Genomic DNA, 19365 nt, shown 5'->3' with positions numbered 1-19365 from the left:
ATAACTTGTAATTTGTTAATGTCAACATCCTTTGAAGAGTAAATCTATTTTTTTAGAATAGACAGCAAAATAATGGTCACAAAAATAAGTGTTGTGTAAAATACAGTGTGCCAATTATGTCATTAAAAATAATGTATAAAATCACCCCAAGTACCAGTTCAATTGTTTTAATAGCACATTCTGTGCAAGTAGCACACAAACTTCCTGGTCTATTCAGACATAAAATTTATTTACATTAAAAATATTTTTTTTACATTGATGAAACCATGAACACTAATAATTCTGTATGGATGCAACTGCTGTGATATATCCGTTCATTCTTTCCCGTACACTTGATCATTTGCTTACAGTGGCATTCTATAACTTAATCACTCGGAGCTGGGACTACGACACATTTCACTGTTTATCATCCAATGTGCCCATGGCTGCATTTAAGTCTTTGACACAGTATCTTCTACCATTCTTACATGTTTGTATTATCTTTCCATCCAGGTACATTGGGCTGCTATCAAGTACATACATATACTGACAGTCTACTTCAGATATACATACATACATACATACAGGCCTCCTAATTTACATGGTCATGGCCACGAAATGGAATCAGGAGTACTTTCATGACTAAAAGTGGGCGTCGTTCTGTGAAATACTCAGACATGGGCACGTATAAAGCTGAGCCAAAAAACCCTGCCTTTCCTCGTCGACATTATGTTGGTTTATTTTTTATGCATGACAGTGGTGCAGACGGGACAAAGACGTGGAATCGAGAGGCCAAGTCCAACAGGGTCCTCTTATCACCTCAGCTTGATGAACCAGTACAGGACAAAGAAGATGAATAGGCAGAAAAGCAGCATGTAGCAGAGCAGTTTGGTCTGACTGCCTCTGGACAGCTGTTTGACTCTGCCTATGGTGGCACCAAGCAGGCCGCCCGTTGAGTCAAAGTCTGAGTCCTAGTGTTGGAAAGAGGGATAGAAAGTTTAAAGTCCAGGCAGGCCAGCAAACAAACTGTTACATGTTGATCCGAGAAAACTACTGCATTTGATGGTGGTGGAATGAAACCAAATGTGTTTACTCAAATACTGTGCTTGAGTACAATGGTGAGCCACTATTTAGTAATTCTACTCCAGTACATTTCAGAGGTAAGTTATTTATACATCACTTTTATTTGACGGCTATATTAATGACTCAAATTTAATTATCCTCAAAAACATGAATTTGGTAAAACTACCCAAAAGTAGATAGCAGTTAAAGGTAGTTCTTCCCCTCTGGAATAAATAATGCTATTATATAAGTATTATAGTACAATATGAACAGTATGAAATAGAGAATGAGAATGATGTATAAATAAGTGGAACCAGTAAACAGACTGATTAGAGACAGTGTTGCCGGGCATAGCATAGACTAAAATAAAATACATGTTTTTAGTGTTTTTTGTGTAAGTACATGTTGCTGCCAATAGTTATGTACTTAAGATTTGAATACAGCACATTTACTTGTAAGAAGTACTTGTTAGTACTCGGTAGAAGTAGTTGTATTAAACTCACCATCTCCTCCAGCACTTTATTCTGGTATTTGACTTCCGTTCCAATGTCGATAGAAAGCTGTAAATATCAACACTTTATCAATATCAGTAAGTAAAAACAATAAAGCAATAGGCTAAGAGTACATTGTTTCCGACTTATAACCTTACTCCATATGAAAAAAAAAGTAAAAGATTTTAGCTTTTAACATTTAGCTAGGACAACCATAGCTAACTATTTCCAAGTGGCCAACACAGACGTCGTTTATGTAGCATTCACAAACAACAATAATAAATAAAATAAAAACATCAATAGCTAATTACTTACACTTTTCAAAGCGCTGACTTTAGATCTCAGTCCCTCTTGTAGATGTTCATTTTCTTCTTCATACACACTGTATCCACTTGCGACATAGTTGCCAGTGCCTCCTTCACCTTAATGTAACGACACAGTTAGTTTGCTATGTATCCGTATTGTAGTCCTATGGAGCTTGTAGGGTTGTATACACTTGGGCCTGGAGTACACAACAACGCACATTAATTCACATTTCGGTGACAACATTATCTAGCTAACGTTAGCTGTTAGCTAGCTGACATACGAGTTTAAAATTAGGATGTAACGTTGTCGTTACGTCTGTCACTTACCCAAGCCGGCGCGCCTCATCTTGAACAACTGATGGTAAACGTTAGGGTCTGTATAACGTGTATGAAAACAAATTCGGACAAAATTAGATAGAATTTACAGCTAAGGATAATCTGGTAACTGACAAGTTGAGCACTACAGCAAACGCCACGACATCATACGGTGGCCGAGGAGGACCAGTCTCGCCTGAAAAATCCGCGCAGCGTGTTTTTGTGTCAGTGTCTTTAACTGTCTATGGTCAGATCCAATCTAGTGCCTGTGATCTGCTTGCATGTGTTTCTCTGCAGTTAATGGTTGAGTGTGTGTGCCTATAGGGAATACAGGGGAGTTTTTTTTTAAAGCCCTGCAACTCACCTTAAAGTTACATCAAAATAAGTGTACCATTGACAAAGTACATACAACAGCAAACCCAATCCATCTCTATTGACTGGCTTGTATGGATTCTGGACGGACTGAAACAATATTTATTTAAGTACTCATTGTGAGTCAACAGTAAACATTGCGTGATCTTTCCCAATATTGTGACAGTTTCGATGACTGAAAAACGTTTCTTTCCTTTGCTGTCACATTTTTATTATTATTATTTTGAGGTTGTGGTTTAATGATTAATAAAATGTTCAGTATAATGGGGAGCTGTCATGGATTTTCTGTCACAGGAACAATAACAGAAGTTGTCACAAGAATCCAAACATCATTTTAAATTTGCTGTTGGACTTCTGATGCAAAGTCAAAAGAACCGCACAGTAATTATTTTCTGTTTCTTTCGATAAAATAACTAGTTCATGGCATATTGAGGTGAAAATATCCAAATATAAAAATGAATCCCGTCGTTTTGTTTTTGAATCTTTTTGATTGTATATGTGTAGGGGCAATATGCCCAATCTGGGCCAAAAAGCATCATTCATGTGATTGGTTGCCCAGTTGTTCTACCTTAACACAAAAACAGGCCCAATTATTTCAAACTATCTGACGTATATAATAAATATAATTATCAAGACAAAGTGCTGTAGTTAAGAAGAAAAACAACAGATTATCTTTGGAACACAGCTCCAAAGCAACACACAGCAATGGGTCAATCTTTGATGGGAGAAACTTATGATTTTAAGGAGAAAATTCAATGATGTTCCTTTTAGACGGACAGATTTCTTCCTTTCAGATGAATATCATTTGGTGATTTAATAACGGGGGTTTACTGACACATTCATCTGTGCTCTGTAGGATAGAAAAGACTTTTTCAATATTTCCAAAATCCTAGAGGTGCTGTTTAGTAGTGATTAGCTTTCCTTATCCCCACATCAATCATGCCTCACCTGGCCTTGTGCCATTATTTCAGGAGACAGCCAATATGATATAGGAGATAAAAGATGACTTTCATGATGTTAATTCATTCCAATCCAATCCATCTTTTAAATACATACAACTTTAAGCTCCTGTCTACCATAATGCATTTTAATGCGCCAGCACTCATCTTTTTATGTATCGCCCAAAGGCCTTGCTGCATGCATGATCTTGGCACACGTGTCACAGAAACTGAGGATATTGATTGAACTGTGCAGCCGTTGTGGATCTGAGAGGATTGGATTTATCAGATGGGTCTTTAGAGTGGAGAAAGGCGTTTGGACGTTAGGAAACGGGACTTAATCCTCATTGAATCCTGAGCACACTTAACACACACATGTTGGCTTGAGTGTACTCACACACATATGCCTAAGCAGTCCTGTGTACACAGTAAGCTGTGTGTTACAGGCAGCCATGTTCTATATTATGTACATATTCTGGCCTAAATGTCTTTACCAGATTTGAATGTGTTCTGTGGTCAATACCATCAGACACATATCAGACACATGATTTGGCAAAAGCTTCTCTGGGATAATCCATGTAATATCAGGGATAATTACAGGAATAGTTCAACGTTTTGGGAAATGCACTTTCTTTTGGAAGGTAAACGAGAGGAATGAAATCACTCTTATGACTGTTTGGTGGGTAGAAATAAGAAGAATCAGTTTTTTAATCGCTTTGGTGAAATTCAATTTTTTTTTTTACTCCATTGTTGTTTACACATGATGATATTACACGTGATGATAACAGTTACCAGTTAGGGATTCCTATAAGGGAACATCAGCAGGAATAAAAAACCAAATCAAATATTAAATGAAGTTAGGTAAGCTATTTAAATTAACTGGATACATTTTAATATTATATTGATAACTGTAATATGCCCTTACCAGTGTCTCACCTCCTGCTCTTCAGACAGTAATGATCTCCATTCAAAACTTCCCAGATATAATCGTTCATAGAAGTCTGTCAACATATTCTTTGCTAATCTTCACAATCGCAATTCACTGGTAGAAACCAGCCGCAGTGGATTCCAGGAAAGTGTGCTACTACTACTACTACTACTCAAAATCGTAGTTCCCATACCGGGAGTCGAACCCGGGCCGCCTGGGTGAAAACCAGGAATCCTAACCGCTAGACCATATGGGAGACATTCTTTACTATCCTATCGTGAAAGTGCCCAAAATTGACAAATTTCACTTTTTTAAAGCTTAGCTACAAATCAAAAACTTGTATGTGGTATCTGCATCTTCTCATCTAACTCTCAGCAAGAAAGCAAATACGTGTTTTCCCTTAAATGTCGTATTATGTTTTTCTTCTCAGCTTATCCCACCTACACTCGCAGTCCACTCTTTTAATTTTATTTTATTTTTTTAAATTTTCTCGCAGCCCACTCAAAAGTGCAGCGTGATGACGTATTTATATTTGGACTCCTACGACGGCATCTTGCTAAAAAACAAACAAACCGTCACGTAGACTCAATGGTAAGCTACCCTTCAGTTAGTGCGTTCTGGAGAATGCTACAGTCGAGAAAAAATAAGCTAAAAAAATCGATAGGCTAATAGAACGCTGAAAAGAAGAGAAATAAAAACCGGAAATTTCTAAGTGATGTGGCCACATGACCTAAACTGAGGAACTTTTTCATTAAAACAGCGAAAGTGAAAGAAAACGAAGACGATGTGACGGGTAAGCTAAGCTAGTTAGGACCAGAGTCATGTCTTTCTCTATCATTCTTGTTAGGACGTACCGAATGCTAGCGGTCGTGCAAAACATAATACAAACCTGCAAACCACCGTTCATGTATTGTGTCAATGTGAATAAAATCACAGTTTTTTATCTTGCAGCTCCTCAGCAGCAGCCAGAAGTCCAGTGTGCTGCTAGAAGTGACAATGAAGCGCTAGTACCAATCACCAGCTCCAGGTGGGCAGGTAGGACTGCTCATTGAGTGAAAATTACAAGAATTATGAATGAAGAGTGTGGTGTAGACCTGGCCTATATGTAAAAAAAAAGGCCTCGTATATATTCAATGATGCCAGATGAGAATGACATGATATCAAAGCTTTGTAAAAAGAGATTTGTGATGAGAAATATGACATTGTTTAACATTATTTAGTCTGCTGTCAGTGTGGAAGGCGTAGGTAAAGCTAACAGAATCAAATTAGTTACAATATAATCCCTTTCTATGCCCAGATGTTACTAATGACACATTATGATTTGTATCATTAAAAGTAGAATAGTAAATACAGTATATTGAAAGAGAATAGGATGAAAGTAATATAACACCTTATACAAAATAGATGATAGGTCATTAGAAAGTGGAATACATTTTAATTGCATTCTTTATTTCTTTTTCTTTTATATTTCTATAAACACTATTATTTCTTTGTAAGGTTTGGATATCTGTGAACACATTAATTTGCCCAAAAAATACATTCTGATATTGTTGAACATTACACTGTGTTGTATACTGTTGGCAACTTTTCTAATAACTCTGTATTGTAAAGCAACACTTACTGTGTTTGCACTGAATAACATTTTATAAAAATACACTGAATCACTATGTAGTAATGTAATCTGTAGAGAACAGTGTACTGTGGCAGACTTATATACTAAGGTTTTAATTACATTATTTTAATATATTACGTCAGTCGTCATCGACTAAGGTCTGAGGTAGAGCCGATAAATAAAACAAATTATTGTCATCTTATTTTAGTGAGAACTCATAAATAAATACAAATAACTGTTAGGGAAATCAGTTTATGTTTTGTAACATGTTTCTGGATAAAAAAAAATAATTATATACAGTATATCAGCCGATATATCGGCATATCATATTTTTAAACAACCAAAAATGTGCATCGGTATCGGCCTTAAAAATCCTTTATCGATCGTGCTCTAGTCTGAGGCATGAAAATTCAGGGCTGAAACCATGAGTCCCTTCCTCAATGAAAGTAATATGGAAGTGTATGTGAATTGCTACTGGGATTTGGCAGTGATCGTTATTAGCTGAAAATGAGAAATGTTCATCTGTCTCAGCACTGATTAGCATAATTTCTCTAGAGAATGGAGCGATGAATGAGTCAGATGACGGAGGAGTAGAAGTGGAGAGAAAAACATGCCGGAGGAAAGATCAAAAGGACCCGATTGTGCTTCCTACTATTAGTCTCGGGATAAGGGATTCTGATTCGCACACTTAACATTGCTTTGAACTGCAGTTAAAAGAATTCTGCCAGCCCTTTAGTCATGCTTAAAATGTTCTGGCTTGTAAATTGTTATTATATGAGGATCTGGATCCTGAATAGATGGCCGTGTTGTTCAGAATGGACCTTAATTCTTTAATTCATTAGTATTAGGATTATACTGTGGAAGGCAGTTAGAGAAGAGAAGTGTGAGGGAGAGGGAGAGGATGGATGGTAAACAAAAGTCAAACAGCCGGAACCTGTGGAGCCCAACAGTCTTCAGTAATCACATGAACACAAAGTAAAATATAGCCTATTTAAAAAATAAAAAGCTATGAGACTTAATTTTTATGAATTAGTTTAACTCAATTCCTTATTATGAAATATTAAATCATTTTCATTTCAATTTCATGTTTTTATTTCAGAATGCCTTTATTTACAATGTTTTTAGTCTCACATAACAGTGGAGTTGTGCCCACCTCCTTACCTCGCAGCCAATCACCTTTGCCCTAACTATACCTGCAAGCCAGCTCAATTTGGCTACAAGAGCCAATGAAAAAGTCTGCATTTAAAAATAAGGGAGCTGTAAAGCGCTCACGAGCCAACCTGGCTAATCAGCTGTCTAGTTAAGTAGCTAGAACAGGGGTCTTCAACGTTTTCCAGGCCAAGGACCCCCAAACTAATGGCGAGATGGAGCGGGGACCCCCTAATTATATATATTGTATAAAATTGTGTTATATCAAACTGGCTTGAAAGAGCTCCTGTGTGTTGCTGAATGTGTGCATTGATGACTGAAAGACATCTTCTGCCTCCATTTATCTGTTTACTGCAGTGTGTTGAATTCATGTTAATGTGTATTTAAAGACATTTCAATTAGTGGAAAATATTGCAGGGGGAGGGGGGGGGGGAATATAAAAAAAAGTCTACTATCAACCCAAAACTTTGGCGACCCCCATGCAGTACCTCCGCGGACCCCCTAGGGGTCGCGGACCCCCTGTTGAAGACCTCTGAGCTAGAATGTACACAGATAAAGAGAGGCTACAGTACTGTAACTGTGCTAGCTTGCTACATTTTGGCGACATTTGGTTAGCCTGCTAAGAGACTGAGAGCACATTTGATTGGCTAAAAGATGAGGGGGCGGGTACTGGTGACAACTACACTAGCTATGTTTTCATCCACACGTTTTTATTCGAATTAAGTGATATCGAATGAAAAATGCCTTATGGGAACAGTAAAGATTTGATTGAAATTCATGAAAATGGGCTCAAAGGAAATACGTTCAGTCTCATCGGATTTTATCTTGATCGATGTACGGCTCATGCGACAAACTCCGATGGAAACGTTATTTGCAAAATAAATAATGAATTGCGATTAAGTTTTAGGTCATTTTATAGTTTCAACCCGCCACAAAACGAAGAACTTTTAGTTTATTTCCGCCCAGTATTTCTGCTCTGTTTGCACACATGGTGGAAGTCAACAAAGACTAATGTAAGTGGACGAACAAGGAGACAAGAGACATTTAGAATTAAATTTACAAAGCAAAATATCACAGCTATTTTAGATAGCAGCAATCTAAGAAATGCCATTATTTATCAGGAACTCGCAAAGGAAATGGCCTACAGAGGTTACGACAAACTGTGGGACGTCCTCCGGAGTAAATGGAAGGGACTCAAACGGCGAGACATGTCTCAAAAAAGAGTTGTCTCGCAGTGGCACATAAACACTATTACAACTTGTGCAATATTGATCATGTGTTGGTAGATGGCGCGATCCATTTTGTCTAGCAAAACTTTGTTTGCAAATGTTTTCTTGAATGTTGTGCGATTCAGTGCAAAAATGAATGGAAACACCTTAAAATGTCTCACATCAATTTGATGTACCAATTGGACCGCAAAACAGCATTTGACGTCATTACGCGCAGGATTTTATTCGCTTTAAAGCCGTTGGATGGAAACACACTTTCCCCAGTTTTGTTTGCATGAGTTTTTTACCAAACTTTAGATATTTTGATTGACAAGTGGATGGAAACTTAGCTACCGTGAAGTGTCATTGGAGACATTGTAATTGTAAAATCAAAACTGACCTTTAAAAAAAAAAAATGCCTTTCTGAATACAAAATGCCTAAATTAAATAGAAGAGATTGGTTTTTATTAGTAATTGAGTTTTAAGAATGAATGCAATTATTCACAATGTAATAGTTTGTATATAATGTATACATATATAATGTGTGTATGTATAAATGGAGTGTATACCCATTATATATACTCTATCTGTAGGCTACATATTCATTTCAAATGGTTGTATTTCAGTCTGTCAGAGACAAATATAAAAACAAAGGCTTTGAGAAGAGGGAAATAATGCAGGTTTGAGTACATAAGGACATACTGCAGATTGTTCCGCGTGGCTCTTTTTTCTTGATTAATATGGTGATGAGAGTAGGATTTCATGACTTTCCTGAGCTCTTTAAGGCTGATGACCACTGGGAAATTATGGAGTAATCTGTGAAATAAGCAGCACATTAAACAAAATGTTCTGCAGCAGTGTGAATGCCAGACATTTTAGCTTTCCAAATGGTAACAAAAGCTTAGGGAGAAGCTGTTTTAAAACACAGAACAACATCTGTTATTACACCAGAGAGAACTCAGCGCTCTATTAAACCTTGTCTTTATTTAGAGCGGATGCGGACATGTGTGTTCATGTATGTGTTTACATGCGTATACAGTGTGCAATTTTCAGGTTCCCCATTTCATAATTTCTTATTAAGACATTTTCTATTTAAATCATTGTATAGCTTCTGTATTGTCATTTTGCATTATCCAGTTTAATTACAATGTGTCATCTTATTACTTTAGCAGGAATGGTAGCCAGCCATTACAAAGAAAGCACTCCTAAAGTAGAAAATTAAGAGAAAGATAGGTTGATGGAGGATTAGGGACGTTCCTTTCGCAAATTCATCCTTAAAAGCTCACATATTCGCTTTATGGCTATTCCACGCGGCTGAATTCCTTCAAGGGATCCCTTGTCACTCCTAATGAACAAGACTATTACTCAGACTAAAATAAGTTGTCACCCTGCTGGATCCTTGTTATTATTCACTCGTCTCATCTGTGCATCTGTGTGTTTGCAGCTGAGTGGGGTCTGTGTCAGCAACCTGATGACCCCCCTTGAATCCCAATGGAAACGCAGCCAAATTCCCCATTTGAGCTTTGATTCATTGGTTGACACTGAAACTGAATCCCTTGACAAAGAAGATGCAACACCATTTACAAAAGAAATGAAATATTAATTAACTTAAGCGTTGCTCAACCCACTGGGTGGTGTCCACTGTGATTATAATGTAAACAAGACTAAAGACCTTTCTACAGATGACATTTTATAAATACGTGTCTTTCAAAATGTATCTGATTGCAAATTACATCACTGTCTTCTTATCTGACCCTTGATGTAATGTCATCCAACACTTGGGCTTTGCCCCTTTTATAAACCCCTGTCTGTCTCAGACAGACAGACAGACATTTCCTTTGGAATGCAACCATAACACCACAGAATGGAAAAGACATCCATATACATAGTTGTGGCATGTAGTAGTTGCATTATCTTTCACACAGCTGAAACTGATTTGTTGGACAGAAATCCAAAAAAAGACGAAATGCAATATATTTGTTTTAAGCCATTCAACTCCAGTTCCCACCTTCTATCTTTTCTACTGCACAGCTTTAGTTCTAAATCATCTGGCAAAGTGCGTTGGGTCACCGACTGCACTCACCTGACCCAGGGTGCTTTGCTGAACACACTTTCATGTCCATTAGCTACACAGATGCCTTGAGATTCAATCAACTCATTTGAATCAATTTACCTCAAGGCATGACGCAACAGAATGTAAGTGAATCTACACCTGGTGGAAAATCTCTTGCATTATGGTAACCATGCTGAAATACTTTCTAACTTTGCATCATTCAGTCTGAAGCTGATTGCAGCAGTGCAAAAGTGCAACTATGGAGTACATTCTTCCCACATACAATCCGCAACACTACTTTAAAAGTAAATATTTTTATTTAATTAGGAATACAATACAACATTACTGACACAACACTGACAGCTGCATTACCTTTACAGTTTTTAAATGTTTTTTTGGTCAGTATTTAGCCTTTTCACCAGTGCTCACCTTCCTATTTAACACACTTTGGGTGCTCAATTACCACTTTTGAAAGGGCTTTGAATGGTTTGCCACCTTGGAAGAAACATGGGCCATAAGTTGCCAAAGGCCATGTAGTGGGCTTTTATCATGCATTGTACAATTTCTTTCAAGAGTTCATTTTTTGTCAAACCATTTCCAAGGCCTATTATTTTTCTATCTTATTTGCCAGTAAGCAACAAACAACTAAAGCTTTCAAAAGTAGATAGTATGGAGTGAGTGCTGCATTTTTTTCAACAATGTAGTGGAGTAGAAGTACAAAGTAGCATAAAATTGAAATACTCAAATAAAGCAACTTCCAAACTGCACCTAAAGGGTAACTCTCGCCAAAATGCAACCTAGGGTGTTTTTGTGAATGTATCCGAGTCAAACTTTCATTTAAAAGTATAATTAGGGTGGAAGCGCAACTTTTAAGATTTACCGTCTGTTGAAAGCCAGACCGAGTGGGACTCGGATTTCAACAGTCGTCTTTCACGTTCCCTTTTCTCTTTTGGTTCTTTTTTTAATTTCCTTCTTTTCTGTGATGGCCCTGGCCCGGTATCAGCCATAACTACTACAGATAACTTCTCAGATAAATTAAAAATAGATTAGACCTACATAAACACATCTCCTGCTACCTTTTACCTGCATACTCCCTAACACAGGCGTTTCCTGTGTTCAATCTGGGACCTTTCTGAATGTGTGCTCTGTAGCGCCGTCTCCCTGCCGTTAATCATTTTGGGACTTTACGGGAGAAGTCTGACTCGGGCAGGGGCATTAATAAAAACTATATAAAAATAGAGTTCTTTTCACTGTTTGCGTTTAATGTAACAGGCCATTTATGATCATCAGATGGAACATTACACAGTTTCAGAAACCTTTAAAAAGTTACATATAGTCATTTTAAGTAAATGTAGCCCAGTTAGTTACATTCTACCACTTGTAGCCTTGTAATAAACCTGCTCATTGGTCTGATGTCAATGAGTGGTGGTGCATATTAAGATGTAAATCATTTTTAAAACAACACACTCTGGTATTTCCTTGATTCAGGCAAACATTTCTCTCAGGATGTTTCAATAACACAACCTGTTGTGGGAAACACTTCCAGTCAGCAGCAAACATTTATAGACATGACTAATTTAATGTCCAGGAATCCTTTTTGGTACATTGACTCAAACAGAAGACATTAAAATCTTGTTCTTAATGTTTTAAAAACCCAACATGTAACTGATTTATTAAATAAAGTACAAAGAGTGGAACTGACTTGCTAATGTAGCAACATCAGAGTAAGCTTTCTTATAAAATCTGTACACAGGAAAGTAACATAAATGGAAAGTTATTGGTGACAAACGCTTGATGCAGGACATTAGTGTGCTTGGTCGCAGTGCTTCCTTTTATTTGCTGCTCTTCTACTCTTTGTCTTAAGCCTTGAACTACATTTGTTTTCCCAATTATTTTGGTTTTTCATTCAGGGCCACCCAAGCCTGTTCGTTGCAGTAGTCTGTTGTTTCTATTTCATCTTAAAAAAAGGGACAAAGTTGTAAGTTTATTAAATTGGTAGGAAGCAATTCAACATCCCCCCCCAATAAAGGACATGGCCTGTTTTATGCTGTCTGTGTGTTTGTTATTAGAATACACACTTGCCATATCCTCTGCTGTGTTATCTTTCTTTTACTCTTTCCACTTATGGAATTTGGAGCAATCACACCCAGACTCCTGCAGTATGTAACTCTAAACTCTGCTGCTCAGCTCCAGTGTGGGCTACATGGATAAAAGCCATTGTTTTTATTGGTATTGATTTTTTGATTATTGGTGCACCCAGGATTTTTAAGTCGCCCACACATACACAACTGTATGTCTGAGTTTCCCTAAGCTTTACCACTCTGACTGGTTTACAAAGTTTTAGAAGGGTTGGGCAAAAACAAATTCACTTACTTACTTAAGCACATCCAATGAAGTAGGTGATTGAATTTGTTTGAGAGTCATCCAAGAGAAGGACAGGTTTATTGTTTTTTTGCAATGTATGAAGGTGTGAGTGTCCTTTTTTAAAAAAAATGGAATGGAGCCTATCCCAGCAGACAAAGATAATGAAAAGTTATGATGAAAAGGCATGTATAATAATACTAGCGTGCGCTGATTAGCTTTTTCTGTATGACCACTTGAAGAAGAAGAAGGTGGCAAGCCCAAGAGAGACAGTACAGCTGACGGAGTCCTAAGCCAGCCAGGAGCAGATTGAGCTTGTTGTCTTTGATCATATTGAGAAAGCGTTTCTGTCATCGCTTTAAATTCCTGCAGCCAAGTTGAGCTTTTTCATTTCACCGTGGTTAGGAAAGAGCATTAATGCACATTAAAGCTGGTTGTGCTCTGGCCTCATTTTATACGAGAGTCTTTGCACTCTCAATTTTAATGGTGGGGAAAGTCAGGGAAGTGACCGCACAGACGTGCTGATACACCGCTGAATCATTCGCTGCTACCACAGTCCTGACAGCTTTCTATTAACTGTCATGAATAGGACATTTCTTCTCTCAGCAAAAGAGCAAACCAGACAAAGCCTACCCTTCTGTAAATTCCATTTGAAAGGCTTACCAACACACCAAGAACAGAATCACAAGTTTGATGCACTGCTGTGTCTCTCATGTTACCAAAGCTTTGGTCTGCTGCACTTCTCCTCCCTTCAATATGTCACCGCACCGCATGCCTTTGTCTTGCTAAAATTGAGTATCACCAGGGCTCAAATCCAGCACCCTCTTCTACCCCTGGTGCTTGGCATGACAAGCTTTGACAAGTAATTCATAGTTTGCTGAGTAGTGCTATGAATTACTTTACGGTAATCTCCCCTCAGGGATGTGGCATCATGTCAAACCTCCTGTTTTATTGCGTTTGTAGAATACTTATGGTGACCAAAGCTGGCCTGGCCCAAGGACAGTTTATGCATTTACGTCCAGGCGGGAGGGTTCGGGCAGTATTTGGAGAGTAAATTCCCACTGAATTGTTGAGGGAGCAGATGTGCATAATGATAGAGGAACCTTCTGGTCCTCATAATGAGGCTTGCAATGTGCTAAATTTGTCAATGTTTGCCATTGCAAACTAAAGCCTTTTTATTACAATACATTATTCCCACAACAGTGCCAATACTGTCCCAGTGCTCTGTGGCCTTCACAAATGTGCTGCTTATTGACACATTACCGCTGATTACAGTGCTGCTCTAACCTAGCTAATGTCCATTTAGTCCACACAACTGAGACAAAGCCTAGGTAGCCTAGTTTTATGCACATTTTATCAGTTTTCTTCTGGATTAATAACATATTATCTTATTGTGTCCAATCTTGACTTGTCCCATCTTGTCTTATTCCTTTTAATAAGCGCTTTCACATTAAACATGGTAACGATAATTTATAGAAGCTTAAGTACAACCATGTCACTAAGTTTTGTAATTTCATTTTGGTCAAGTATGACCCTGTAGACTGCAAAAGCATCATAATCAATAAACATTGGCAGCTTGTAATCAAGGTAGCAGCTGTGGGTGAGGATGAAGCTGTTTTTTGAAGTTTCACTGAAGTTACACACTGACTTTAAGTTGACACCACCACCCTCTGAAGACACCTGGTATCTTCAAAAAAGAGGAAATACGTGTGGGAGGAGCAGTCAGATCCCATGCTGCCTTTTTTAAATCTAAAACATCCTGACCCACTTTTCCGCCTTGGAGGAAAGTACAATTTGACTACATAAACTGTAATCTGATTATAAAAGCAAGCAGAGGTATTAGTGCAGCAGTACTTTCTAAAAAGAGCGATTTTTAAACCTGAATTTGTCATAGCTAAGATACTGAAAAACTAAAGCCGGAGGCCAAGTAACAAAAATGGATTTATCTTTTAACTAATGCAGCAAGTGTATCACAACCACAACATGACTACTATTTTAGAGCACTATGTGAGAGCACAGGGTTTAATCACTCATTCGTTTTATTGTAAAGATTACAGCACTATATAAGCACTAACATTATTGATATCTTGACCATGATTGATTTTGAGATGTCACTGATGACATCCATCACAATGCTGTACTTATCAATGCAATGGCTACTTTTTTTCTCACAAAAAGTAGTAAGACTGAAGGAGGAGCAACAGTGCCACCTAGTTTAATGTTTGAGCTCAATCCTCTTCACTGTCCAAACACTGAAGGAACATTAACCCTTAATGCCAAGGCATATAATAACATCTGTCTGTGTATTAAGATTGACTGACATGATTAATGATTTGCACAGTCAGTCTACCCCTGCTGTGTCCTTTCAGACAAGATCACATCAAGATATGTATGTCAGGAATACATTAAGCATGACCTTCATTGATGTTTTAGCAGATACATATTTGTGGAAAGGGTTGAACGTTACCAAGAAAACCCTTCATTTAGACAGACACATCCTAATTAGACTGAGGTTACTCTTCACAGGGTTGTTAATTCCTTAGATGACACAATGCAAATGATATCCTCCCAACACCCCATGCTCGGCTCGAGCAATGAGTCATCAAAGCCCTATCAGGAGAGAAAACTAACAAAGTAAAACTGTCTCACTCTTCACTTTCTCATTGGAATTCAAGACACATACAAGTCAGCCTGGTTAAATTTGAATATTTTTATGTTTTTTCTGTACCAAATAGCACACTTTTAGATGGAAGCTTTCAGCTTGCATGTTTTCCTCCTTTTATTTGTTAAAGGGCAACTCGAGGCCAATTTAGAAACTAGAAGCTAATTCCTGACTGTGTCTTTTAGATCACGCAGCATGACAGGGTTTTAAGTGTCAGGGTTTCTTCTGGCATGTGTAGGTCCCCTGACCCATAATCCTTGGAACTCAGACATTGTAACACTTGTTGTGGCTCAGGCTCTTGCTGTTTGCTGACACCTGGAAGCTGCTTGAAATCCTCCCAGATCCATTGTTTTAATCATAATGTTTACATTATAAGTATACTATTTGTCATTTGGATTGTCTCTATGCTGTAATGTCATTATTTTGGTGATTTTGAAAATACTGCACATCTATTGCGTGTCTATTCATCCACTTGCTCTTGCTGAGGTTTCTTCCATTTTTTTTCCTGTGAAAAGGTTTTAAGGGAGTTTCTCCTTATATGAATCAAGATTCAAAGGACACAGTGTATTGTATGGTGTACGGATGACAAACAAGCAAGTCCCTGGCCAAGTGCCAACTCAAGACAAACAAGTCTCAAGTTTAGACCAACAAGTCCCAAGTCAAGTCCCAGATCAAGACCAACAAGTCCCAGGTCCTAAGTTAAGATCAACAAGTCCCAGATCAAGTCCCAAGAGAAGTATCATCAGACTTCATAACAAGTATGAAGTCATCTGCAAGTTAAGTCCAACAAGTCCCAATTTAAGTCCACCTAGTTCACAGTTAAGACCAACAAATTGCAAGTCATTTAAGAAATGAAGAGTTAATTTTATGCACTATTTTTTATAATATGATTTCCAATCCCTAGGACCAGATATATCACGTCATACCACGAGTCTGAGTGAAGTCAGAAGTCTGTTGCCTATGTTAATAATATCCCTATTTCACAATATATCTGAGACATATAGATAGGAATGGGAAACATGTTACTAAAAGTTTACTTAAAATGTCCTTAAAGCGTCACATTGTGACGCTTTTAAACTCGAGGCAAAACATATCCAAATTTAGTTCACAAGGAGAACTCAAAAGAGAAAATGTATTAATGTGCATCACAATGCTTCAACTGACAAATGCATGTGCCCAAAAAGAGGAAAATATAAGGCGATTTAGTATTAAATTATATAAGGTTATGTTCAAAATCAGCTATCATCACCACAGAAATACAAATACTCAGATTATCATGCAATTCTGTGATGGGCATAAATGCCAGTGTTGTGAATTGATGGATCAACACTACTGAAATGAAGCAGGTCCAATTGTCTCATTCAGTTTTTAGCATGCATACAGTGTAGTTTTTTTCGGGCCCTGTCCATTTTCAGCTGTCTCTCAGGCAAACTAAACCAGACTTAATGTGTATTCTGAAGACCTCACAAACAAATCCACAATAATCTTCTTATCTATGCATAATTGTGAGTGATTTAAATTCCCAGATGCTCACAAGGAAGGAGACAGAGATTGTTTGACAGATTAGTGAGTTGTCTCTCTTATGACTTGCTCACTGAACAAAGCAGAAAGAACAACACATCATTAAAACTTCCTTCACAAGCTGACCTGTGCTAACTAGATTCACATTGGTAATTTGAACATGTGCTATGCTGTGCGCCATGCGTCAGTTGATATGGAAGTGATATGGGAGCAATTGATATCCAAGGATGCTTGTTGGAGAATGTCAATCAGTAAGCAGTGGGGGTTTTAGGACACTGAGAAACGTATGTCTGCTTTTTTATTAAGGAATGTTTCTTTCTGTTCCCTCTGTCTTTAGATGTTGAACTGCAAACACATTCTTTGAAATCAGGTGCGTGCCTCAATCTTCTTTTATGCTTCCCCTGATTTCTGCGACAGTGTTCTCTACCGCATTGGAGATGTGCCTTGACTTAAATATCATCCTAATGTTCTCCTTGTCACAATACATTCAAACAACATCAGATCTACAAGCTCCGGGACACGACCACAAGCCAGGAGAGCTTGATGTTTGAATACAGAAGGGTCAGATGGTATTATTAAGGTGAGGCTCTGGTTAGAGGAGTCCCAGTAAGGTGGATGATAACATTAGAAAACAAGTCGACGGCAGATGCTGCTTAGGCCACTGTGTGAGCGAAAGTTGAACAGTTCAACCCAGGCCTTTTCCAGATGTCAACAAAGCCACGGTATCTAATCTGATGCCCTTGTCTCTGGGATTCAGTCACTGGGCCGTCATTCAAATTTGAACAAAACGTCCGCTTTGAAATCAATTCTTGGACACAAGGCAACTGAAAAAGACAATATACATGGAGGAGGACAGCAAATCAGAAAGAAAGAGATCATTATTTATACAATTGCAATGCGACATCAGCTGTGATTATGGTTTTTGCATCGCCAAAGGAAAAATCAGTATGGCTTGTTGTGACTCACGGAATTCTCCTGTGCTTTCACTGAAACAAAGCGAGAAGGACGGTAGAGTGATTAGTGAGTCTTCTGTGGCCTGTTGCAAATCTGTCATGCATGCTTGTCAATCAAAAGATTTCCTTCTGCAGCCAAATGAAGAGAGCTTATGTTTGTTGCCAATAACATGAGTTCCAATCCAAACACAGTGTAAAGTAAAGCCTAATTGTAATTTGCTTACCAGGAAGTTTAATTTCTTTAATATCTTTAATGGACTACAGCTGCTTTTGTTTTCTCCTCTGATAGCCCCATATACATATTTATGTGTGAATGTGTATCATCATGAAGCCTTTGTGCTCTTCTATACTTGGAAAGTAATTTTCTAGCTCCTTATCTTCACTACCCAGGTTGACATCTGGTCCGTGCCAGATGTCAAACAGGGGTGAGATTGTTTACTGTTGGTTGCCGGAACCAAGCAGGCTTCTGTAAGAGCAAATTCATGAAAATACATAATTTTGCAGCAATATGGAGCAGCTTTGTGGTGAAAACCTACAGAAGCCCATGATTGATTCAGGCATAACTAGCTGTTAATTTAGTGGAAATAGAAGACGGTAAACCCCAGATATTAAAACAGACGTGGCAAGCTATCACACTAGATCGGTAGTCGTGCCAAATTTCCATATTCATTTAGTTTTGCATTGACCTTTTTTAATGTACATTGTTTATATTTAAATAATTGAGTTTTGTTTTGCGTGCAACCCGTGGGAGTCTGGGCATGTTCTAACTCAGCTTTATGGATGTTGGTGAATTCATTCGAGAGTGAGGATCCAAACAGGTACGTGTGTGTTTTCTAACCCCATACTGTGTTGAGAACACAGGGTCTTCATGTCAAATCAACACTAATCACCTAAGCCCAGAATTTGCCATGGATTTTCAGAAAGCTAATCAAGTGTTTGAACACTTCCACTCAGGGCGACCAGAGAGAAGGTGGAAACAGCCGACCTCCTGGTGGTCTGGACCCATGACTGATGATTAAGTGCATCGTCTGCACGGGGCAGATGACTCTTACTAGGACACACACCTATTTATGTCTTCTTCTGGAGTGTGAATTTACATGGAGAAAAATGATGTCCACAATAATCACAGTCCGCCACAGGTAGCTGGACATTTAGGACAGAGCCATGAGAGGCAACACATGGTGCTAACACAGGAATGTTCCCGACCACAGATAAAAAGTCATTGTTTGCTGTGTTGCGCTTGCACGTCAGGCAAAAACATAAACATTACTTTCAGCAGACCGATGATATAAATGGCTTATGCCAACTGGCATCTGAGATCCGAGGATTTGCTCCTGCTTTACTACATTTTTAGAAATGCCTTCGCTTGTAAATACTTTATAGACTTGTAAATACTTTAGAATTCGTTGCTTTGAAACATAGGAAGTACAGTCCATGTCAACGGTAAGGAATAGTG

At 38.1% G+C, this 19365-nt stretch overlaps 1 protein-coding gene, 1 long non-coding RNA gene and 1 other non-coding gene across 3 annotated transcripts; 1 reads left to right on the top strand and 2 right to left on the bottom strand.

Moving 5' to 3' along the window:
* Positions 1 to 211: 211 nt before the first annotated feature.
* Positions 212 to 2424, bottom strand: bet1 (Bet1 golgi vesicular membrane trafficking protein). Its single transcript, XM_034892037.1, has 4 exons — positions 2165 to 2424; positions 1848 to 1954; positions 1545 to 1601; positions 212 to 950 (listed from the first exon to the last, which is right to left on the bottom strand). The coding sequence occupies exons 1-4, from the start codon at positions 2181 to 2183 to the stop codon at positions 795 to 797; spliced, it is 339 nt and encodes a 112-aa protein (XP_034747928.1). The 5' UTR covers positions 2184 to 2424; the 3' UTR covers positions 212 to 794.
* A 2150-nt stretch (positions 2425 to 4574) lies between these two features.
* On the bottom strand, positions 4575 to 4646 carry trnae-uuc. Its single transcript has one exon. It is a non-coding gene; the product is annotated as a tRNA-Glu (tRNA).
* A 209-nt stretch (positions 4647 to 4855) lies between these two features.
* LOC117957321 lies at positions 4856 to 17957 on the top strand. Its single transcript, XR_004659474.1, has 3 exons — positions 4856 to 5183; positions 5342 to 5425; positions 17294 to 17957. It is a non-coding gene; the product is annotated as an uncharacterized LOC117957321 (long non-coding RNA).
* Positions 17958 to 19365: the final 1408 nt, after the last annotated feature.

Source organism: Etheostoma cragini, chromosome 14 (assembly GCF_013103735.1).
Source record: "Etheostoma cragini isolate CJK2018 chromosome 14, CSU_Ecrag_1.0, whole genome shotgun sequence".
NCBI lineage: Eukaryota > Metazoa > Chordata > Actinopteri > Perciformes > Percidae > Etheostoma > Etheostoma cragini.
The sequence above is the reverse complement of the archived record's forward strand: the minus strand, read 5'-3'. Positions and strand labels throughout refer to the sequence as shown.